At 37.9% G+C, this 25,029-nt stretch overlaps 3 protein-coding genes across 3 annotated transcripts; 2 read left to right on the top strand and 1 right to left on the bottom strand.

Annotated features, from left to right (window-relative positions):
• Window positions 1-7,584: 7,584 nt before the first annotated feature.
• On the top strand, window positions 7,585-10,560 carry prok1 (prokineticin 1). The gene is made up of 3 exons (XM_062998359.1): window positions 7,585-7,656; window positions 8,938-9,063; window positions 10,434-10,560. The coding sequence occupies exons 1-3, from the start codon at window positions 7,585-7,587 to the stop codon at window positions 10,551-10,553; spliced, it is 318 nt and encodes a 105-aa protein (XP_062854429.1). The 3' UTR covers window positions 10,554-10,560.
• A 1,697-nt stretch (window positions 10,561-12,257) lies between these two features.
• On the top strand, window positions 12,258-13,995 carry LOC134317645 (uncharacterized). Its single transcript, XM_062998357.1, has 3 exons — window positions 12,258-13,092; window positions 13,309-13,527; window positions 13,632-13,995. The coding sequence occupies exons 1-3, from the start codon at window positions 12,272-12,274 to the stop codon at window positions 13,837-13,839; spliced, it is 1,248 nt and encodes a 415-aa protein (XP_062854427.1). The 5' UTR covers window positions 12,258-12,271; the 3' UTR covers window positions 13,840-13,995.
• LOC134317646 (G2/M phase-specific E3 ubiquitin-protein ligase-like) lies at window positions 13,996-20,955 on the bottom strand. The gene is made up of 9 exons (XM_062998358.1): window positions 20,766-20,955; window positions 20,290-20,596; window positions 20,121-20,206; window positions 17,748-17,798; window positions 16,601-16,910; window positions 16,276-16,454; window positions 14,998-15,153; window positions 14,489-14,726; window positions 13,996-14,415 (listed from the first exon to the last, which is right to left on the bottom strand). Exons 1-9 carry the CDS (start codon window positions 20,853-20,855, stop codon window positions 14,180-14,182), a joined length of 1,653 nt encoding a protein of 550 aa, XP_062854428.1. The 5' UTR covers window positions 20,856-20,955; the 3' UTR covers window positions 13,996-14,179.
• Between the last annotated feature and the right edge of the window lie 4,074 nt (window positions 20,956-25,029).

Raw genomic sequence — 25,029 nt, 5'->3', positions numbered from 1 at the left:
CAGACAGACAGACAGACAGACAGACAGATAGATAGGTAGGTAGGTAGGTAGATAGATAGGTAGACAGCCACCCAGCCAGACCAATAGATGGATAGACAGACAGATAATAAGAATAAAGTATTAATAGAGTAACGCCACCTAGTTCAATACTGTTCAATACTGTACATGCAGCAAGGTTTAATGCCCCAACTGGGCACTTTTACACATCAGCATTGTAAGAAACCCCAATCCGTCTCTCCATGCCTGTTTATACTATTTAATTGTTGTACAATAGTTACAATAGTCACCGGTCATTGCAAAAGACATTGCAAAGAGATGCCAATTTTACTGCCACAATGCAGCCCATTATCTTTCTGAATACAAAATATCATTATGATTATAGTGCATGACTTTATTAATATGACAGGATTTTCAGTAAAATATTAATTGATAACTCACTTTTCTCTTTTTACGTCTGACACTGTTACATGTTGATCAGTTGTACTTTAATCCCTAAAGTTAAATGTTAAATATGTACAACTGCTCATTGCAGATGTTGAATTCAGTTTCTTGAACTCCTTTTTTGTCATGTGATGCACACATACCATAAAAATGGTTATGTCCCAACCTGCCAGGCCCTTACCCACTGGCTGTGTAAATGGGCAGGGTGAGAGGCTGGTTGACATATACATGTAGTTTGGTAATACAACACTTCAATGCAATCCCTTTTTTATTTGTTCCTTTCTTTCAGCTGTTTCCATATTTAGGGATGGCCACAGCTGATTTGGTCTTTATACCAGACTTGTAACAGTTTTACACCAGATGCCCTTCCTGATGCAACCATTCTATTTTTACCTGGGCTTGGGGCAACACTGAGAGTTCACTGACAATACTGTTTCGTCTCATCCTCACCAACCCTTAAATTGCATGCATGTTTCCTAAAACATGCCAGTGGGGGTTGACTACTCTAGGAGAAGTAAAGCAAAGGTGTTAGGGAGTGAATTAATGTATTTCGGCCTTGTGCCCAGCCTTTCTAAACAGGATTTGAATTCACCTCTGCCCTAATCAGGATAAACAACTACTGAAGATTAATCACTTTTTTATTGAATAACTTTTCAACACAATGTTAATCTTTCTTCTTGCCTGAACAAAAGCACATAAAAACCACTTGGCATGACAGCTTATGAAAGCTGGGCTCACATTTAGAATCTATTGTTAGCAGGATCTCCGGGGAACTGGAGTGGTGAGTGTTGACGTGGATATCAGATGACACCGACCATCGCATTCTGAAGGTAACAGTCCTTCTTAACACTTTTTAAAGGGTACATGCTCTAATCTGAAATCTACTTTTTCCTCTCACAGTGACAAGGCCACTGTTAAACTCTTTTGTGTTTGCTTTTTATGAATCGATTCTGACAAGGACATGGCACCACTCAATGAAAGAGACAAGAATGGCTTTCCTTTTGGGCATCCTGCAGGAGCTCCTTATCAAACAGTTCCCTGTATTCCCTGTGTTGAAAAGATGACAGCTGTGAACTAATCTTATTTTTGGTCTGTACATCATTCTAACCCAGTTTATGCATGCAGATCACTGCTTGACAGCAAAAGTAGTGGATTATTTATCTGATTATGTTGCTTGTGACTAGTAAATGGACACAGTATTATTTGTTACATTACACTTGTATGACTTGAATGAACCAAATATTAATGATAGTAGCACTGTGGCTTAGTGGGTGTTTCCTCATAGAAAGAAGGTCCTGGGTCTGATTTCCAGGTGGAGCAATCTGGGTCCTTTCTGTTTGGAGTTTGCATGTTCTCCCTGTGTCTGTGGGGGTTTTCTCTGGGAGTTCCGTTTACCTCCCACAGTCCAAAAACATGCACTAGGTTTATTGGAACTACTAACATTTTCCTGTGAATGTGTGTGTATTTGCCCTGTGATGGACTAGTGACCCATCTGGTGTGTTTCCTACCTTTTACCCTGTGAATTGCATCCACCGTGACCCTGAGTAGAAATAAGCGGTGGTAAAACAGACAATAAATAAATTAATTTTAATGGTAAGTGTATCATTAAACTGACAAAGACTTAATTCATAGCTAAATCTAGCTCTGCAGAAAGGATTACAGTTATAAATCTTTATTTTCCTGGGGGGGGGATTCTTCTGATTGCATTTTCATGTAACAGAAATCAGTCAAACAGTCATGGTATGAACTTGGGGGTCATGGTATGAACTTGCACATCTGTTCAAGTAATGTTGAATTCAAGCCATTAAAAAGGATGCCAGTTTTACTGCCACAGTGCAGCCCATTATGTGTGTGTTTGCGCTGTGTGTTTGCCCTGTGATGGACTAGTGACCCATCTGGGGTGTTTTCTACCTTTTGCCCTGTGAATTGCATCCACCGTGACCCTGAGTAGAATAAAGCGGTGGTAAAACTGACAATAAATAAATGAATTTTAATAGTAAGTGGCATGGGTTGATAAGTTTGTTCATTTGTTGTATTGTACAACTGTTGAAGCTTCTGAATCTAGCTCTGCAGAAAGGATTACAGTTATAAATCCTTATTTCTTGGGGGGTAGATTCTTCCAATTGCACATGTAACAGAAATCAATCAAAAAGTCATGGTATGAACTTCTGTGAAAGTAATGTTAATGCTTAAGGGTAAAAATGCAATTTGGAGCAACGTGTTTCCATCTAGACAGCATATTTTTCAGGAATGTTCCTATTTTTTAGCAGCTGAAGTGTAATATCAAGCAAGAATGATAAAAATGTTGCAGTTACAACAGTTGGTGTCCTTATTTCCCAGTAACTGTAGGAGGGGCAAATAGTTTTGATGTATTCTACTCTTTTGCAACTTACAAAAATTAAATTACAATAAAGTTCAATAGTTGGAACATTAAATATGTAGTTTTTGTACTGTTTAAATTAAATACATGTTAAAATGAATAAGCATATTTTCCTGTCTGTGTTTTTTTACATTTTCCATATTATGTACTTAAACTGTACTTACATATACTTACACTTGATTGTAATTAATACAATGGCTTAAAGATAGTCACTGTCACTTTTAAATGTTTGCAAGTGCCCATTAAATCTGTTGTCACATTGAAGCCCTTCATTAGTTTTATTTTACAGCTAAAGGCCTCTTGAGTCGGGACGGAACCTCCCCGCATGATGATTTCTGCTATATTCTGCAGGACAGTAGCCAGACCGCTCTGCTGACAGGGCAAAATGGTGCCAAGTAATTATGTGTCCAATGGATCAGAGCCATAAATTTTCCCCACTGCATCTCAGAGATGTCACACTGACTAACCTATGGCACTTTTTACGCTCCTGCTGCCTTTAAACCAGTATCTAAATAACACACCAGGCATTTTTAAGTCAAGCAGATCACCTATCGTCTACGCATTGGAAAGGCCTAATTGATTCAGACGCAATTCAAAATGCCAGGTAGATATATGAAAGGCTGCCACTATGAATAGTAACATTCTTCATCGCATATCCTTTTCTGAAACTTTTAAAATGGAACTAACTGTTGGGGCAGTAGTTGAGATGACTCATGCAGGCATTATAATGCATTTAACTGTGATGGTTCTGTAGTTTAAAAAATCAAAGGTCATGATTGTATCTTTGTATGTATAAAGCTATCACATTAAATGCTCTTCACTGTGCCGAACAGGAGGCACCCACTGTGTGTATAATGGCCTCTGGTTTTCAAACTCTATTTTCTTTAAAATTTCTCTAGACCTTGGAATATAACTCGATGGATTTACTTCTATTTAACTACTATACTCTAGCCTAAGTAGTAGAACAAATGAATTCCTCCAAACCAAGTGCAAGCCCACACTGTTTTAACAAAGTTAGAAGCACACATGCTTTATAAATGCCATTGTTTGCTTAAACATTGAGGTATTTGTAACAAAACACAAAAACAAACAGTATAAACCATTTAGATCAAGTACGCTCTTTCTTTTCCTAAAGAGTTTGCCAAGGGATTGGTAATTAACTAAACAGTAACTTCAAAAGAACACTACAAACAAAGCTGTGCAGCTTGTTTTAGCTGCTACTGGTTTCTGTGTTCACTGTAATGCCTCTAATATACAGTAGAGGCAAGAAAACAGGTACAAGGGTAAAAAAGAGCAGATATTAAATTTGCAACAGATAGAAGACAACTGGTGCACCAACCAGCCAATCCAGACCATAAAGTGTCTTTTCACAAACTTTAGAGTTTAAGTATTTGTGTATTAGTCAAACATGGGGCGCACAGGTGGCGCAGCGGGATATTTCGCTAGCACACCAGTGCCAAGATTCTGAACTCCTCTGTTCGAAACTCAGCGTTGCCACCGGTCGGCTGGGCACCATCCAGCGGGCATAATTGGCAGTGCCTGCAGGGAGGGATGTCCGGACTATGTGGGTGGGGTCTTCAAACACTGTGTAAGGACCCTGACTGGCGGATGAAGGCGCCTGTGCAGAATGCATGGGTGGAAAACGGTTCCGTTAAGGGCTGCGCACGGGTCAGAGGAGGCGTAAGCAGCAATATACCTTCCTCAACTGCAAAAAATTGGGGATCCCCAGCAGCGGAAGACAAATTGACTACGCTAAAATTTGGGAAAAAATAAGAGAAAAATGCATAAAATATAATTTAAAAAAAAACTCAAGCTGCCAAACAGTGAACCATGATTCACTGCTCCATAAAATGCAGTTCCAAATGTAGTGTGGTGTACACCACTCCAGCCACTTTACCATTGAGCATGGTGATCTTGCTTGTGTGTTGCTGCTTGGCTATAAAAACCAAATCCTTTCAGCTGCTAGTTAATATTTCTGTGCTGATGTTGCTACCAGACGCAGTTTGTGTTCAACCCAAATATTAGGGCCACTTAAGCAAAGAATAACTGGAATGAACTGACATAAGATGGGACCTTTGTCCAAGTCTATGAACGCTGCATTAAGACCCATTACACTGCTGACGTCCCAATAGAGGATGAATTGTCCTGTGCTAGATGTGCCTGAAATAGCTAAACAGTGTCCACATACTTTTGAGCATGAAGCATATTTGGCACTACATCCTGTACAGCAAGCATATGAGTCAGTGAAAAAGTGGTTAAGGAAGAGTCCAGATGTAAGTGGTTGCAATGTCAGATACATTTAACCATCATAACCTGACTGGCATTCTCAGATGTGTGAATTGAGAATGTCACTGAATGACAGTATTAATCACTTCACTGTGTGACTGCAGGCTGATATTTCTTATCAGCAGTGACAAGTGAGTAATTTGTTGTGATTTACCTGCGAGCTGAATACTTGCAGGATCATCAGGTCACAAGCAATCGAAATTAAAGTTACTTGCCAGCTCTGCTTGATGACTCATCTTCAAAAAACATATATGATTATTGTAGATATTTTTAAACTTAAACCTGAATCTAAGAATAGTTTGTAATAACATACAGAGTTCTTTTTCTACAAGCACAAGATGGTAAATTTGCCTTTTTGGTTGCTGCACCTGGGAGTAAAACGTAATTGCTATTTCTGGTTTTCCTATTTCCTATTAACATCTGTCTTAATCTATTAAAAGCCAAACATTACAAGGATTCTGTTTTTTTCTTATTTTTAAGCCATAATAGTAATAGGGTGGCATGGTAGCTTGGTGAGTAGCACTGTCACCTCACAGCAAGAAGGTCCTGGATTCGATCCCCAGGTGGGGCGGTCCGGGTCCTTTCTGTGCGGAGTTTGCATGTTCTCCCCGTCTCTGCGTGGGTTTCCTCCGGGAGCTCCGGTTTCCTCCCACAGTCCAAAAACATGCAGTTAGGTTAATTGGAGACACTGAATTGCACTATAGGTGAATGGATTTGTGTATGAGTGTGTGTGTGTATGTGTGTCTGCCCTGCGATGGACTGGCACCCCGTAAAGGGGGTTACGGTGTCCCTTGTGCCCATTGAAAAGCAGTGATAGGCTTCAGAACAATAAACAATTATTAAACATCTATGAAAGTCACTATAATCATAAATAATAAGTACAGTAAGAAATACGTAATACTTACATACTTAATATGTCAGGCTAAATGAGTATGTTTTAACTTCTGGGACATTTTATTAGAATCTAAATCTAGAAAACACTTACCAACAAACAATTCTTGTTTTTTAACAGGCTGGCAAAATGTTTAAAATGGGCTGTTAGAAGATCATACAATGCTAAAGTTAAGAGTTAAATTGTGTAGCTCTTAATCAGGACTTAATCAGTTAGTCGATGCAGAACATACACACACGCACAGTGGCTGAGTGGGTAGCACTGTCGCCTCACAGCAAGAAGGTCCTGGGTTTGATCACCACGTGGGGCAGTTCGGGTTCTTTCTGTGTGGAGTTTGCATGTTCTCCCTGGTCTGCGAGACATGCAAGTGAGGTGACTTAGAGATACTAAATTGTCCATGACTGTGTTTAACATTAAACTTGTGAACTGATGAACCTTGTGAAACAAGTAACTACCGTTTCTGTCACGAATGTAACCAAGTGTAAACATGATGTTAAAATCCTAATAAATAAATAAATGATTATTTATGCCTTAGGTTTTGTTAATTTTACAACTAAAATGTTATGTAACCAGCATTACTTGCTACTCCAAGTTACTTTACTCTAGTTTTTTGGTTTTTCATTTACATTTTTGTCATTTAGCAGACGCTTTTATCCAAAGCAACTTAGAGTATACAGTCTAAGCAATTCAGGGTAAAGGGCCTTGCTCAAGGACCCAACAGTGCCAACCTGGCAGTGGTGTGATTTGAACCAGCGACCTTCTACTTACTAGTCCAGTAGCTTAACCGCTAGGTAATAAAAACATAAATGAGACACAGATGAGACGAGAATTTTATACTCCTACATTCTAATAAAACAGAAGTGCCAATGTTGGACATTAAGTCTGCCTAAACCAAGGTAGCTAATTTTACACAAATACTGCCACAAAGTTTTCAAAACAACTACCAGGCTTCATGGTAAAATTAGCTACCTTGGTTTTATTACCATGTTCCATTACCTATCAGTGTGCTGCTGAAACTGGCTAAACAAAGTAGTATGAATTTACAGTGAATTACAAAGTAAAGAAAATAAATGTTAAAAAGTGAATTACATCTAAGATAATTAAATAAATACTGTTTAATATCATTTTAGTTCATGGGCAATATAATATTCTTCAAATACATTATTTTTTGAGTATGAAAGAGTGGATTTTGCTAAAAAGAACCCCCTTCCCCCCCAAAGAAACTCACAAGCATTGTAACAAGTATCATTTATAGAAAGCTCACTTGTAAGCAGAATGGCATCGCTTCATCAACCTGTCCAACGTCACATACAGCAGGATGACGAGGATCCTACGAAGGCAGGGAAGGGGGTGTACATGGTGAGGGGAGATGATAAAGAGAGAGAAAGCATTTATTCTCATTTTAGAAGTAAGCCTATATGTTGCCCTTATGATCTAGGGTACCAGGGAGAAGAAGGGGCCAGACAAAGACAAGTAAAGTACAAAGAGCAGGACCCTCATCGACAAATAAGACTAAGAAGTAAAACCTTGTTTAAAAGCAAAGTGAATTAGAATTAGATTGAAAATAGAATTGAGAACTGCTGCGATGAGCTGGGTCATCTTTTTCTCTGTGCTCCTGGTATCTCTGTGTGGGTGCAGATGTGCTGTCATTACTGGGGTAAGACCAACTAAACAACTTTTTTGCATCTACAGTTTTAAAACAACAGGGTTTTCTTTACTGTTCGACAAAACAGGTTATTGATGTACTTTTCAAGAGCAACTGAAATTTTTAAAATGTACAAGTAATTTTGGTAATGTTAAAAAAAAGCAAAATAATTTCAAACAAACAGAATAAATACAGAATGTATACAGTTATACAGAAATAAAAATGTGTTAATGCACTGTTAAAGAGCAACTAAACAGCTGTAAAATCTAAAAACAACAGAACAAGTTTGATTTTACTGTTTAGAAGAAACAGTATATACAGTTCAAGAGCAACCTGACACCTTTTCTGCGCAATAAGTTTTATGAACTGTAGTTTTATAAAGAGCAACTGAACTGATTCACATGGAATATTTCAGAATAACAAAATATAACATACCATGTATTGTTTCTGGGCCATTTCTGGTGTAAAATCCTGTTACAGGATGAAATTATGTGTGACAATAATGTTAACTGACACAAAACTGTTTGGGTATGTGAACATAACATGAAATGAATTGAGTGATGAGAGGCAGCTAGGTTAATATGATTGTAATATGATTGTATTCAGTCAGTATTGGTATTAGCTGATAAACAGAGCTCTGAAATCAGGGTCAGATCAAAAATAAATTGGAGCACCTTGAATTAAAACAGAAGACAAGGAACTTTTGTTAATGTGCTGTTTAGAATTTGCTGTGTTCAAGGATTCTGATAAAAAGGCTGAAAATCACAGCACTAAAATACGTTTAGATGTCAAACATCCACTTTGTTGTATTTTTAATACTCAGTCTTTGCAAATGGTCTGATTATTTAATGTTATTTTACTGTCTGCTGTGACTACGCAATATTCCTTTGGGTTCTATAAAGTATCAATTGAACAATCAATTAATCAAATCAAATTTTCACTTAAATTGTTTGACAAGATACCCGGCCTGTTCATTATTTTATAAGTATGGGTTCTATTTCATGCTACTTCTTGAAATTTAAGGCAGTGTGGGTGGAAAAATCCATTATTTCAGTATTATCTCAATTTTCTTTTGATTCCATAATGTTTATAGGTATATTTTTCTAATATGAACCTGCATTCATTTGTAGTTAAGAATTCCATGACAATACTAAACATTTTTAATGACAGCTATGCATGTACATTATTATAAACACTACGAAGCATAAGCGCTATGGTAAAGCATATGTGTACGTGGTGTACGTGTGAATCAGAACACATGCTTTATATATTTCGTGTGTGTGTGTGTTGCAGGCTTGTGACAGGGACATCCAGTGTGGGGTGGGGATGTGCTGTGCGGTCAGTTTATGGCTGAGAGGCCTAAGGATGTGCACACCACAGGGATTGGAGGGAGACGAGTGTCATCCATTCAGCCACAAGGTACATTCACGTCCACATCTACTGCAACACATTCTTTAACTATTTAGACACTGGAGGACAAGGGGAATCAATAAATGACCTGACATTTCTCCATCTAGTGGTGGTGGTGGTGTGTGTGGGGGGAGGGGTGCGAATGTGTTGGGGTCAGGGTGAAAATTCAAGAAAGCTTTGTAAATCTGGAGACTCATGGCCCATGTTAAGGTGGATATGATGATATACTGTATGCTGTTTAAAAACTGTGTGATACATTTAAAGAATTGATTATAATATAAAATATTTTATAATATTCATGATTATAATATAAAAGATTTTTAAACATGATTTTAGTACTAAGTACTAAGTACTAGGGGTCCTAGACATTCCTGAATTTTATAACAATGAAAAAATTAATGGAAACCCTTTAGTCGAGAGTAATCTTAATAGAGCTACATAACATAATAAAATTCATTCCTTCATAACAACTGACAGTAAAAACTTTTTATTTATAATTTTAATAGGTAATTTAGGGTCATTTGTTTTCAGCTCCACACGGAAACATTGGACAATTTAAAGCAGCCATTCCACCTTCTGCATAATTTCAGGGGGTGATAGAAAACCATCATACCTTTAAAACACCCATGTGCACACAGAATGTAAATGGCAAGCTGTTCATAGACTGGCAGGATAAAAGAATTAAACCCAGTTCCTAGAGACCCATGTTGCTGTATGGCACCCTACATAATCATTTATTAAAGCTTATTTTAAAAAGTCACTTTTAAGACACTTTCTGGAATAATTGACTTTCATTCTGCCTTTTAACCAGGTGCTTGGGCGTCCACCACTGCTAAGATCATTGATATTGTACAGTCGGACGGCTACATGGACATGGAAGGGGTGGCCGAAATTGCCTAGCTATTGAAAGGCGCACTTGTCAGTTTCTCTTAATGCCATTTCCAAGCACCCTGAAGGGCATCCGACATAAAAACTGTGTGGACGAGATTCATTTTGGTGACCCCTAAATACGGAAGCAGCCCAAAGGAAAAATATGCCTATTATCACTTAAGTCTAATAAACACATGGTAAAAAAGTAAAAAAAAAAGTACAAGAACAACATATTAAAAACAAATGCTGGGAAGTACTGCCCAGGTTGTATTTCTGCATTGTGCACAGTGTTTTAAACCCAGATTACCAGGACTCTACCTGCTGCACCACCATGCCACACAGATTTCATATTTATTTGTTATTTAAGTTCTATTACTATTTCTAATAATAATAATAATAATAATAAATAATAAAATTATATTAATTTTTATTTTGAATTAACCAGTAGTCTAGACTACATGAGATAACATGAAGATAACATGATTTTTTTTTTGTACGTGTCTGTACAGGTACCATTTCCTGGAAAGAGACAACATCACACCTGCCCCTGTGCTCTTGACCTCGTCTGCACCAGGTTTACTGACACTAGATACCGCTGTACCAAAGATTACAAAAACATAGACTTTTAAATGCATAAATGACATCACAAATAAAAGCCTGTGTGCTTAAAAGAGACTAGTGTTTTCACATGTATGCACTTTACATTTAACTAAATTATTGTTTCTTTACTAAGATGGAAAAATACTAGTGAAAACTTTGGCACCTCACTATCTGGTACAGACATACAAAGTCATGCTTAGTTTACACTGGCACACAAAGAACTGCTGCAAAGGACACACACTGAAACACACTCTGATTTAGTACAAGGCAGATCAAATTTGCAGATAAAACTTAAAATACATTTACAATATTTATGTATTTATTTTCTGTTTTACAACTGCTTTATCCTGGACAGAGTAGCAATGGGTCTGATTAATTGGGCAAAAGGCAGGAAATACCCAGACAGCTTGCCAGTCCATCATACACACTCACAGGGCAATTTAAGTATCTCCAATTAACCTCACTGCATGACTTTGGACTGTGGGAGGAAACAGAAGCACCAAGAGGAAACCCCCATGGACACATGGCGAACATGCAAACTCCACACAGAAAGTACCCTGGCCACACAGGCCCTTCCTGCTGTGAGGCGACAGCGCTACCCACAGTGCCAATGTGCTGCCCCCATTTGTAACATATTATTTTTTTAAATAAATGTTTTGCTTTATATCCTTATAGGATGTTGTTTTTGGTTTTGAAATGCTTTGAACTGTGTTGCTATTAGAAATACACTCCTTATGTCAAACAACTGTGTGGATCGTTTGCTCTTTTTAAGTGTGTTGTACCAACAAATAGTTTTTCCACAAAGCACTAATGAACATTACAGAGTTTACGAAACTCTGTGTTGCCACCAGTCGGCTGGGTGCCATCTAGCGGGCATAATTGGCAGTTCCTGCAGCAGATACTAACTGGCCACAGTATCTGCAGGGTGGGGGCCGGACTATGTGTGGGTGGGTGGTTCTTCATACGCTGTGTAAGGACCCTGATTGGGGCCTGTGCAGAATGCATGGGCAGGAAGAGGAGGGCTGTGCATGTGTCAGAAGAGGCGTGTACAGCTACGTGCTCTCCTCGGATGCAATCTGGTATCTCAGCAGCGGAAGACGAAATTGAGTGCGCTAAATCGGGAGGAAAAAAGGTGGAAAAAATGCATTAAAAAAGAACTGCTTACAAATGCTAATATTATCCTTGTACACGTACATAAAAAACTAAACACATTCTGCACTCTTATTGTTTTTTTTTTTTACTATTTTAGTTTTAACTTTATTTTAGCTTTGTTTTATTTACAGTATCCTATATAAATACAATTAAAAACTTACTTATTTAAATTTTTCAGCAACAGTTTAGTACGGTGGCCGAGAAGTGCAAAACAAATTAACATTTTAGAAAACAAAATTACAACAGTAAAAACAAAATTACAAAGGTAAAAAAAAAATACATTTTAGAAAACACAATTACAAAGGTAAAAACAAAATTACCAGTGCCGAAACAAATTTACAAAAGTTGAAACACTTTTACCAATGCCGAAACAAATTTACAAGAGCTGAAAAACTTTTACCAATGCCGAAACAAATTTACAAGAGCTGAAAAACTTTTACCAATGCCGAAACAAATTTACAAACGGCAGCTCTGACGGAAAAGGTAGGAACAATATACAGGAAGTGCTTGTTGTTTACCTGCTGTCAATCAAACTGTTTGGCGGGGATAAAGTGAACAGAGTTGTGTCGGCAGTTATGACGGTGAATGATCAGCGATGTTTTGTCCATTTTGTGGCAATCATTTTAGCCAATTAGTCCGCTTTTGTTTTTCTTGCGGTAAATCGTTAGAATTTTTAGAAGAGCAGTCAAAAGAAGACGTAATAAATTTGTGTATAGGGTATTTCAATAAAGGCCACTCCTACGATGTTATCGTTGACATGATGTCCTCCTTACATGGTGTTAACATTAGTTTGCGATCTCTTAAAACTAAACTTAAACAGGCTGGACTGTACCGTAGAAAGGGCTATTCTTCTACACACGCTGTCAGGAATGCTATAGGGTTGGAGCTTCGTGGACCTGGACAGCTCTTTGGCTATCGAACAATGTGGCAAGTACTCACGCAAAAGTACAATCTACGAGTAAAGAGGGATGATGTTATGGTGTTACTACAGGAGCTTAATCCTCGAGGATGTGAGATGAGAGCACGCAGAAGGTTTATTAGAAGAACCTACCACTCAATGGGGCCGAATTACATGTGGCACGCTGACGGTTACGACAAACTCAAGCCATTCGGTTTGGCCCTTTCGGGATGTATAGACGGATTTTCGCGGAAAGTACTGTGGCTTGTATGTGGACCAACAAATAACAACCCCTCAGTTATTGCTCACAATTTCATCACTTGTGTGCGAAACCTTGGTGCTGTCCCCATGAGATTGAGGACCGATTGCGGTACGGAGAACGGCATTATGGCTGCAGTTCAGTGTACCCTACGGCACCAGCACACTGATTACTACTCGGGAGCGTCTAGCCATATGTATGGTTCATCCACCAATAATCAACGCATCGAGTCATGGTGGTCCATATTCAGAAAGGGAAGGTATGTACCTATGAGTTTCCGTTTTCATAACTACTGTTAAGACTATAGGTTTTTGCCGCTTTGTTGTATCAGTTATAATCTTCTAGATTAACTGACATGAACCTCACTATAAAGAACCTAAATTCAATAGTTAAGTGCGTGAAAACACACCGGTTAATACATTTGTTGTACAGTATATTTAACCTCACTGTAGACCGTTAATGTTAATTTCTATAGGTCTCAGTTCTGGATGGAGTTATTTGCAGACCTCCGAGATGCAGGATACTTCAATGGAAGTCATGAACACCAATGCTTGCTGAGATTTTGCTTCAGTGATGTCATACAGAAGGACCTGGATGAATGTGTGACACTGTGGAACAGTCACAGGATTCGCACTTCTAGAACCGCATCATGTCCTGGAGGAGTGCCCAATGAACTGTACTATTTACCACACAGGTAATTGATTGGTGATGGACTGCTATTTCCCTGTATCTGTTATTGTTTTATTTGTAGCTCATATGTAAATAAACTCTACTAATAAGATCCATTCCTCATTCTAGGTTTGGCTCCAGAGACTGTGGATTTAGAATTGAAGAAACAGAACTGGATGTTTTCCCTGAATCAAGACAGTCAGTCAATTCATGTGGTGACCAAAACATCCAGGAGTACTTGGATCTTGTTGTGGAGTGCAGTCAACTACAGAAGCCAATTAACTGGGAGTCCGCATCAGAACTATACTTATGGCTAAAAGAAATTGCTCAGCTATGATTGTTTTAATTACATAAATTAACTGAGTTAATTTTTAAATTAACTTTTGCTGTCCATGACATCTGACCTCAATTATCACAGTAAGAAAATGTTGAAAAAGTTTGAAATAAATTGAGTAACAGCAATGCATAGTACAAAATATTTATTAAACTCTCAAAATGGAAAATAAACATTAACTCTTTATCTGTATTTCTTTTCCTATTACCTCTTTGAGATATCAGGACTTTAATAAATCTGTCCAAATGTAACCTAACATGAACAAGAACATGTTCACACGTGCATATAGACCTAACCAAAACATGCTTTTCCCCAGCTCATATCTACAAACTGATCACACATTTTAAAAACAGCCAAATCCTGGGGAATTCTGAATTCCAAAATCCATACGTGATTTAAACACATTGTAAGAATCTAGGAGTGGTAATTTTAATGTGTTTGAACATGTATTTGCCATTGGGAATGGTGAATCATCCAGAAACTCGATTTTTGGCAGTGGTTCCAATCCAGAGGGGGGAAGTGAAGTTAGTCCAGTTGCAAACATTAAAACATCTTCCACACACAGAGCAGCCTGGCCTTCTGTAAAGGAATATAATTATCATGCACATCCAAGTAGTAAAAATTAAAATTTATTATGCAATCTTTTGCACACCTTCACAATCAAGGAGATAGTCTGCCCAGTAACCCAGGGTTTGTCCTTCTCTGAGCCTTCTGTTGCTTCCTGATGGACTGAGGTCATGTTTGAAAAGTCTCTCAAGTTCAAGAGCAGTAAGTTTCTTTTCTGAGTAGCACAGGACAGGGGCCAGCAATGTAGGGTACTGCTGCAGTGCAGTTAAAAACTGAAGGGCTGAAAGACCTTCCTTAAATCTAAAGAGTACAACACAGTTACACTGCTGTATAGTGCCAATTACATACAGTATGTGTATAAACAATATGATAAACATTATTTAAAATGAATATCCATTAAAACAATCACCAGAAACATTTTTTAAAAAGTGTTATATCTAGTACATTATTGATGCTATACTTAACTGACATCAGTACTTACAGTGCCATTTAACAGCTGAATTGCAGACTGGCACTATATTTGTTTTTTTAAATGGAAGGTAACCAACCAAAAATTGTAAGACTAAGATATGCTGTTACCTGTCGATTACACACGTTGCGGTCAATAATATACCATCGGAGATAGTCTGACACAACTGTTTTCTTTTCTTCAAGAGCTGCCACATGTCTCAGACAGCCAGCTGTCTGTAACATTGTGCTATGCCTCAGAGTACAGTCTTGCAGAGCCTCCACAGAAGCAGCATTCTCAATCTAAAAAACAAAAATGGGGCACAACAAGTAATCAACCATTTCATTAAAACAATATTCTTGTATCATTGTCTTATTTCATCAGCTCAACAAACCATGTAGGTGCACTTAGGAGTTCTTTGGTTTCAGGCTGTATATCACAAAAGGTTTTTTGGTAAAGACAATGGCTCTACATAAAGGCATGAGTTCAATACTGAATTATTTGCATGCATATACAACACTTCAATAATATGAAAAACTACTTACTACATGCACATGCAGCATTATAAACATAACCACTGCATTCATTAAAAACCCTTGAGGAACATTTTTTTAAAATGTGTGTAGGCAATATGTTTCTTGGCATACCTTAACACCTTTGTAACTGGTGTTATGCAGTTAGCAGCGCTGCTGGAGATTTTAAACGCTTTAGTGTCACTGCTGGACTGAGAATAGTCCACAAACAAAAAATATCCAGCCAACAGCACTCCATGGGCAGCATCCTGTGACCACTGATGAAGGTCTAGAAGATGACCAACACAATAGGCAGCAGATGAGCTATCTCTGACTTTAGATCTACAAGGTGGACCAACTAGGTAGGAACGTCTAATAGAGTGGACAGTGAGTGGACACAGTATTCAAAAACTCCAGCAGCGCTGCTGTGTCTGATCCACTCATACCAGCACAACACACACTAACACACCACCACCATTTCAGTGTCACTGCAGTGCTGAGAATCATCCAACACCTAAATAATACCTGCTCTGTAGAGTCCTGACCATTGAAAAACACAGTAAAAGGGGGCTAACAAAGTATGCAGATTGGACAACAGATGGACTATAGTCAGTTTTTAAACAACTACAAAATGATCCTATATGGTAAGTGGAGCTGACAAATAATCAAAGAGTATATAAACAAGGAGGTGGTTTTAATGTTATGGCTGATCGGTGTATAAGCTCAGTCAATAAATGTATATACTGTATATGCTCACCTTCTCATTACATTACATACATAGCTTAATCCTACTTCCTGTACTATCACAGAATAATAAATGTAGCCATTCCTCTGTGTATGTGAGCATGGAAGTAAACTTTTAAGAAACAAATCGATAAACCCTGCCCTACAATAGCCTTACACTTTTCTTACCTCTCGCAAAGCTTTCCCTATTTCTTCTTCAATTATTAAATCAACTGTTGCTTTGAATGAAGGCTGGCCTGCTAGGTAATGTACAAGATCTTCTGACAGGAAATGGGGACCTGGACCTCCATGCACAACTGACACTGCAATCATCTTCCCTGCCAAGTAGTACTCATCCTCCCTGACAGCTGTGAATGAAAATTATTCTTATTTCTATATTCAGATAAGCTGAAACTCAGCAAATTGTTGCTTGATATCTATGGAACAGTTCAATTAACAAATCATATAAATGATGTAACATAAGTGGAAGTCACAAGTCTAACACTATAAATACCGTTTGCATTGTAGACCAAGAAACGTTGTCCTGCTGGTCCATCAAAAATTGGCCGATCTTTTAGATGTTTCATTAATAGAGTTAGAAACTCTCGTCTAGGACCACCTGCATCAATTCCATCTTCAAAAACACCAGCATCATCAGTAAATCTGACCAGCATGTCACAGGTTTCTGAATAGGTTGCACGCTTGAAACCTCGGATTGCTCCATCCCAAACATTTGACCTTGAGATGTTGAACCGGCTGACTCTTCCATGATCAATAGGATGTGACAGATTTGTGATGATTTCAGGTAGTGTAATGTTTACCTCCTCCCTATAATTACACAAGAGTGACTTACATAGGAAATTCCAGACAGTACACACTGTTTGACAAAGCTGATGTGCAGTAAAAGGCTGATTTCACATATTATTATATAAGTAATTTAATCTTTTATCAGTAAATGTAAAGAGAAAAACTAAATTGCCACCATCAATAACTGCCAGCTTACATGGTCAAGTCTGGTATATTCTGAACATTAACAGGAACAGGCTCTTCATCCTCCTCATCCTCAACACATGGTGCATAAAGGTCTGTGTATTTACTGTAGGGAAATTATCATTCCTGTGTTAAAAAGGTACTATATCCATTTTACACTAAAACATGCTTTTTAAGTGATTTACAACTTATGTAGATCCCTGAAGGGCTTTCTGTAGGATAACCATTCTACAGATGTTTTTAGAAACAATTTATCAGTTTCTTTTCTATCTAGTCTAAATTTATATAATCAAAGTTTCTATTAAGCGAGTCTTTTTTTTGCTTACCTGTAGCAAAGAGACTTGGCCTGATTGGATCCAGGTGGATCCAGATTATCCTCAGAATCTGATATTAGAATCTAAAAAATAGGGAAGGACATTAAAGAACCTAAATGTCTAACACAACAAAACTGAAAGCAAAAAAATGGAGGTAACATCTGCTTCAATACCTGTCCAGCAGATATTGTAGAGGAAGAATGTCCCATTGCATCTCTAAAAACATGTTAAAATTGCTTACTTAGTGCAACAGGGAAAGCCATAATAATCTGGATAGTTTTGTTATGTTTCACATTATTCTTGTACTATTTCATACTTAATTTAGTCAAAAAAAAAAAATTACGTTAGTACTTACACTTCATCTTCGGGTTTGTTTTTGGGAGTACTTTGGTTCTGGGGTTTAAAAACCTGAGGGTAAAAACATACAATTTTCAACAAACTTATATAGCCTGTATTATTCTTCCCTTATGAGATATACATACAGTGTATCACAAAAGTGAGTACACCCCTCACATTTCTGCAGATATTTAAGTATAACTTTTCATGGGACAACACTGACAAAATGACACTTTGACACAATGAAAAGTAGTCTGTGTGCAGCTTATATAACAGTGTAAATTTATTCTTCCCTCAAAATAACTCAATATACAGCCATTAATGTCTAAACCACCGGCAACAAAAGTGAGTACACCCCTTAGTGAAAGTTCCTGAAGTGTCAATATTTTGTGTGGCCACCATTATTTCACAGAAGTGCCTTAACTCTCCTGGGCATGGAGTTTACCAGAGCTTCACAGGTTGCCACTGGAATGCTTTTCCACTCCTCCATGACGACATCACGGAGCTGGCGGATATTCGAGACTTTGCGCTCCTCCACCTTCCACTTGAGGATGCCCCAAAGATGTTCTATTGGGTTTAGGTCTGGAGACATGCTTGGCCAGTCCATCACCTTTACCCTCAGCCTCTTCAATAAAGCAGTGGTCGTCTTAGAGGTGTGTTTGGGGTCATTATCATGCTGGAACACTGCCCTGCGACCCAGTTTCCGGAGGGAGGGGATCATGCTCTGCTTAGTATTTCACAGTACATAATGGAGTTCATGTGTCCCTCAATGAAATGTAACTCCCCAACACCTGCCGCACTCATGCAGCCCCAGACCATGGCATTCCCACCACCATGCTTGACTGTAGGCATGACACACTTATCTTTGTACTCCTCACCTGATTGCCGCCACACATGCTTGAGACCATCTGAACCAAACAAATTAATCTTGGTCTCATCAGACCATAGGACATGGTTCCAGTAATCCATGTCCTTTGTTGACATGTCTTCAGCAAACTGTTTGCGGGCTTTCTTGTGTAGAGACTTCAGAAGAGGCTTCCTTCTGGGGTGACAGCCATGCAGACCAATTTGATGTAGTGTGCGGCGTATGGTCTGAGCACTGACAGGCTGACCCCTCACCTTTTCAATCTCTGCAGCAATGCTGACAGCACTCCTGCGCCTATCTTTCAAAAACAGCAGTTGGATGTGACGCTGAGCACGTGCACTCAGCTTCTTTGGACGACCAACGCGAGGTCTGTTCTGAGTGGACCCTGCTCTTTTAAAATGCTGGATGATCTTAGCCACTGTGCTGCAGCTCAGTTTCAGGGTGTTGGCAATCTTCTTGTAGCCTTGGCCATCTTCATGTAGTGCAACAATTCGTCTTTTAAGATCCTCAGAGAGTTCTTTGCCATGAGGTGCCATGTTGGAACTTTCAGTGACCAGTATGAGAGAGTGTGAGAGCTGTACTACTAAATTGAACACACCTGCTCCCTATGCACACCTGAGACCTAGTAACACTAACAAATCACATGACATTTTGGAGGGAAAATGACAAGCAGTGCTCAATTTGGACATTTAGGGGTGTAGTCTCTTAGGGGTGTACTCACTTTTGTTGCCGGTGGTTTAGACATTAATGGCTGTATATTGAGTTATTTTGAGGGAAGAATAAATTTACACTGTTATATAAGCTGCACACAGACTACTTTTCATTGTGTCAAAGTGTCATTTTGTCAGTGTTGTCCCATGAAAAGATATACTTAAATATCTGCAGAAATGTGAGGGGTGTACTCACTTTTGTGATACACTGTATATACAATTAAAACCACCTCCTTGTTTCTACACTCACTGTCCATTTTATCAGCTCTGTTTACCATATAGGAGCACTTTGTAGTTCTATAATTACAGTGTGTAGTCCATCTGTTTCTCTGCTTGCTTTGTTAGTCCCCTTTCATGCTGACCTTTAATGGTCAGGACTCCCACAGAGCAGGTATTTCTTGGTTGGTGCACTATTCTCAGTCCAGCAGCAAGATCCACTCATACCAGCACAACACACACTATCACACCACCACGTCAGTGTCATTGCAGTGCTGAGAATGATCCAACACCTAAATAATACCTGCTCTGTGGTGGTCCTCAATTTTGAAAAGCAGGGTAACAAAGTATGCAGAGAAAAAGATGGACTACAAACTGTGATTTTAGAACTACAAAGTGCTTCTATATGCTCAGTGGAGCTGATAAAATGAACAAAGGGTGTAGATACAAGGAAGTGAACTGGTGGTGCGTTTTTCACACACATGCACACTCACGCACATGCACGTACACGCACACTGTTGAACCAAAATACTGGCCAGCATTATGCATATACTCAATTCTCCCATGTACATCTTCCCTAAATTATGTTTCATGTTAACTCACCACGGTGTCAGCCTGATTGAATTCAGTTCTGCTCCTAGTTGTGATGACAATTTCAGAATCAGAGTCTGATTCTGATCTAGCATCCACTGCAGTTAAAAGAAACAAAAGCACTACATTATGTGTCACAACAGTTTTAAATATATATTTTAAAATCTTCAGATTCACAAACCTCCTCTAAAATGTTTGTCTTGGCATAGGAAAAAACTGATTCTGCAATATGTCTTTCCTATTTCTTTTCTATAGTCAGCCAACATGAATGGCCTTTCTGTTCCAGGCACATGGACCACTTCAGAGCAATCTGGAAACAAAAGGACGTATGGTCCTTCATCCATGTCCTTGTTAAAGACTCTCATTTTATGGACAGCAAGTTTCAGTAAATCAGGGGCTGTTATTTCTGGGTCTGTAAATAATGGAAGTGTTTTGCCTCTTGCAGGTTTCAAATCACACCCATGTGGCACCATCAATCCTATGTTTATCTAGAAAAATTTAAGACAAAGAATACGATTACTGTAAATCCTAATTTATATGATTGTTGCATAGCACACCAAACTGGTCTACTGATTAAAACATGAACTAACTGTAAACCTATTTTCTTGCTGACAATAGTCGTTTATATATAACAAAACATATATTGTGGAACCTTACCTGAACTTGTCGTCTTTCATGTTTAAGTCGTCTCTTTGGCCCACAGCTAAAGGACTGTCTTTCTTTTGATTTGTTGTTTTTGTAATCCATAAACTGTTTGTACGACTGGCAAGGTTGTTTAGCTGGAATAGATAAAACTGATCATCCACACAATATGACATTAAAGTTAGCAGTCCCAGCATACGTTGTGGCAGGGTTGCCAACTCTCTCGCAAAAGTTAAACACCCCAACACCCCACACATCAGAAGAGAGTTAGCAGCCCTTTCCCGGTGGTAATCAAATAATTAACTGGGTGCATTATACTTTAATAATAAAAAAAATCTCTGCCAAAGATACCTAACGCTAGCTAGCGTTTACATTACACTTACTTTCTTTAACATTTCCAGATGTTTTAGAAGTAGCCCGTTCTTCTTTTGACTGCTCTTCTAAAAATTCTAACGATTTACCGCAAGAAAAACAAAAGCGGACTAATTGGCTAAAATGATTGCCACAAAATGGACAAAACATCGCTGATCATTCACCGTCACAACTGCCGACACAACTCTGTTCACTTTATCCCCGCCAAACAGTTTGATTGACAGCAGGTAAACAACAAGCACTTCCTGTATATTGTTCCTACCTTTTCCGTCAGAGCTGCCGTTTGTAAATTTGTTTCGGCATTGGTAAAAGTTTTTCAGCTCTTGTAAATTTGTTTCGGCATTGGTAAAAGTGTTTCAACTTTTGTAAATTTGTTTCGGCACTGGTAATTTTGTTTTTACCTTTGTAATTGTGTTTTCTAAAATGTATTTTTTTTTTACCTTTGTAATTTTGTTTTTACTGTTGTAATTTTGTTTTCTAAAATGTTAATTTGTTTTGCACTTCTCGGCCACCGTAGTTTAGGGAAGGCACTTTGCCCGGTGCACAAACCAAACTCTATAAAGACATACTCAGAAAAACTCACTTTAAAGAAGCTCCAGTGTCCTGCACAGAGTCCTGACCTCAACAACATTGAAGAGCTTTGGAATGAACTGTAACATCAGTTGAGGTTTTCTTGACCAATCAGTGCCCAGCCATACAACTGCTCTTTTGACTGAATGGGCACAAATTCTCACTGACATTTTTTTAAAGTTTTGTGAGAAGCCTTCGAAGAGTAGCAGTAAAGTCTGTAAAGGGTTACACAGCCATGTTTTAGGCCCTGTAACTCCAGTGAATCACAGTAAAAGCCAATATCACAATATCTGTCAAATATCACAATATTAACAAATTTGGCAAATGTTGTTAGAAGTGGCCAGGCTATTAAAGTTCCTCCAAAAGCATGCTGACGCTTCATCCAGAAAGTCACAATAGAATCTAAGTGAACATCTAGTGACTATAGGTATAGAATACAAAATTGTTATTAATACAACTGTTGCATGGTAAAAACAAACACACTACTAATCAACAGATGTACAAATGTTGTACATACTGTATAAATGCTCACATCAAATTTGCCACAAATACCTTGTTCTGTAAACTCATGAAAATGTTAACTTTCTTGAGGACAGGGGTCTCATTAATTTTGGCATAAACATATAGTATTATTCCATAAAATGAAAATCATATCAATAGTCAGTTGTACCATAATGGTTTGGTGGTGTGGGGATGTTTTGATGCTTTAGGGCCTCCATGACTTAAATGGATAAAGAATGGTTTATCTTGAACCAAATATAACTGCTTAAATAGGCAAGTTAAGATTGAAAGCATTCTGCATGTGGCAAATCAATCAATGTACTTTGTATATACATTTATTTAAATTTAATTTGAACCACTTACAAGGTATTTTTTTTTTTACCATTTTAACTGTTATTCTACATGCATGTGCTAATAAATATTATGCTATATTTGTTATATATGGTACATCCCTAAACTGACTAAGTGTATCATATATATTTTTTTATTTTCCACAGTATGAAGTTTTGCTGTCAAAATTAGCCATAGGTGTGAGTAGGGGATGTCTTAGGGAATTCTGTCCTGAGGTAGATTGGTTTCCTCTCCAGGGTTACTATACCCATGCAGATACAACAGCCTTTTAATAGAAGGCTTTTTACAAGATTTAAGTCTGTGAGAATTTATAGGCATTCAGTTTTGTAAAGTCAGACACTAAAGTTAGAGGATTCAACCTGGCTCACAATTAATATTACACTTCATCCCAAATGTGGTTAGTGGGGTCAGGTAAGTTGAAGTTAGTACAGAGATTACAGTGAATACAGGCCATGAAAGTCAAACTATGTCATTATGGATCTTGATTTATGCATAGAAACACTATCATGCTAGAGGAGGAATAGCCTTTCTCAAACTGTTGCCACAAAATTGAAAGCATATAATTTATTTATATACAGACCCTTATCAACTGACATAGCTTGAGTTGGCTTACCTGCAATATTAACAGTTATATACAATAAAAAAAATAACGATATATTAATACAAATATTTGTGAGGTGGAATTAATCGCCTCTTTTAATAATACTGTGAACACACCTAATTAACAAACATTTACTCCCACACTTAAAGGCAAAGTGCCGAATGTCCTTCAACATACGAATACGAATACGAATCCTTTATTGTCATTGCACATTGTACTTGTACACTTGCACAACGAAATTGGAATACAACCCCCCCTTTAAAAAACAGCAAACAATAAAAGTACTGTATACAAATATAAATATAAAACTATAAAAATATAAAACAGTACTTAAACAAAACAGAAGCAGAACTGAACTGAACATCATGTTTAATGTACAGTACATGTTTACAGTTACACTTACTAACACAGTCATGCATCAGGGTTGAGACTGTAGGTTAGGATTGTAAGCATTTCTACAACTGTTCTAAATCTCCAAAACATACTTTTTCTTACAAATTCTTTCAGAATTTTCAAAAAGAATAAATATTACAATAAACTGGCACAGATAAAATGCTAAACAAATGGTCACTGTGGTCACTGTTGCTTGATTATGATGTGCTGTGCATTTTCAGTAGAATACAGATCTGGACTGCAGGCAGGCTAGTCTAACACATGCACTTCTAAAAGTCTATAAAGCCAGGCTGGTGTAATGTGCAGAATAAGGCCTGGCATTGTTTTGTTAAATAAATGTCACCTTGATGTGTCTCTCTAAAGTTCAAACATATGCCTCTGTGTCAGTGGTACCTTCATACATATGTAAGTCACCCATGCCATGGGTACTGATACACCCCTACATCATGACATATTTTGGCTTTTGTGGCGCAGCGTTACTTTTGCTGATAACAGTTGGCACAGAGAACTTAATGTCTATTTTTCCTGGAAACAAGCTGAAATGTGGACTCATCTCACTCACAGCTCACATTTCCACTTTTTTTGGTCCATCTCAGATGAGCTCAGACCTTTTTTGCATAAAATTGATGTAGCTTTCTCTTTGCGTAATACAATTTCAGAATGCATTTCTTGGTGCAGTGGTGAGCTGTATTAAGTAACAGTTGTTTTCTGAACTACTCCCAAAACCATATGGTTATATTTAACACAGTAGAATTATGGTTTCTTGTGCACTGTCATCTGATGGGTCAGATAACAGCTATCATTTTATTATTTATTAGTTGATAAATTGCTACTCTGATATTTTAAAAAAATTTCTTGCTTTTTGTTTACAGTTAAGACAAGGATTTAGTCATATTTTCTTTTGTAGCCATTTTTGGGGCGGTTCTGGTCCTGGGTTCAATCCTCAGGTGAGGCGGTTGGGGTCCTTTCTGTGTGGAGTTTGCATGTTCTCTCTGTGTCTGCGTGGGTTTCCTCCGGGAGCTCCGGTTTCTACCCACAGTCCAAAAACATGCAAGTGAGGTGAATTAGAGATACAAAATTGTCCAAGACTGTTTGACATTGAACTTGTGAACTGATGAACCTTGTGTAACCAATAACTACCGTTCCTGTCATGAATGACCAAAGTGTGTAAAACATGATGTTAAAATCCTAATAAATAAATAAATGTAGCCATTTTTGTATAATTAAAGCATGGTAACAACAACAAATTGTAAAAAAAAAAAAAAAAAAAAAAAGGATATTGGAACAAAGCACATCACATCAACACTTACTGCTCTGTATTTGGCTCCACAATCTTGCCAATTAAGTTTAAGCTTATGTCATACACAGATTACAGCCCAATATTCACTACACTCATAAGGTATGCACACTACACAAAAAGTGTCTATAAATCCCAGCTGTCTGTCAGAAATAAATACTCTATATGCAACTGCCAAAATAGAGCAAAAACAC

Source organism: Trichomycterus rosablanca, chromosome 7 (genome assembly GCF_030014385.1).
Source record: "Trichomycterus rosablanca isolate fTriRos1 chromosome 7, fTriRos1.hap1, whole genome shotgun sequence".
NCBI classification, from domain to species: Eukaryota; Metazoa; Chordata; class Actinopteri; order Siluriformes; family Trichomycteridae; genus Trichomycterus; species Trichomycterus rosablanca.
Note: the sequence above shows the minus strand (reverse complement) of the source record. Positions and strands in the feature narration are given on the sequence as shown.

Coding starts and splice junctions, on each gene's coding strand:
- prok1 (XM_062998359.1), top strand. CDS start 7,585: ATGAGCTGGGTCATCTTTTTCTCTGTGCTCCTGGTATCTCTGTGTGGG. Junction 7,657..8,937: donor GATGTGCTGTCATTACTGGG/GTAAGACCAACT, acceptor TGTGTGTTGCAG/GCTTGTGACAGGGACATCCA. Junction 9,064..10,433: donor GTCATCCATTCAGCCACAAG/GTACATTCACGT, acceptor GTGTCTGTACAG/GTACCATTTCCTGGAAAGAG.
- LOC134317645 (XM_062998357.1), top strand. CDS start 12,272: ATGTTTTGTCCATTTTGTGGCAATCATTTTAGCCAATTAGTCCGCTTT. Junction 13,093..13,308: donor TCCATATTCAGAAAGGGAAG/GTATGTACCTAT, acceptor TAATTTCTATAG/GTCTCAGTTCTGGATGGAGT. Junction 13,528..13,631: donor CTGTACTATTTACCACACAG/GTAATTGATTGG, acceptor TCCTCATTCTAG/GTTTGGCTCCAGAGACTGTG.
- LOC134317646 (XM_062998358.1), bottom strand. CDS start 20,855: ATGGATTACAAAAACAACAAATCAAAAGAAAGACAGTCCTTTAGCTGT. Junction 20,597..20,765: donor ATGAAAGACGACAAGTTCAG/GTAAGGTTCCAC, acceptor AAATTTTTCTAG/ATAAACATAGGATTGATGGT. Junction 20,207..20,289: donor AGACAAACATTTTAGAGGAG/GTTTGTGAATCT, acceptor TTTTAACTGCAG/TGGATGCTAGATCAGAATCA.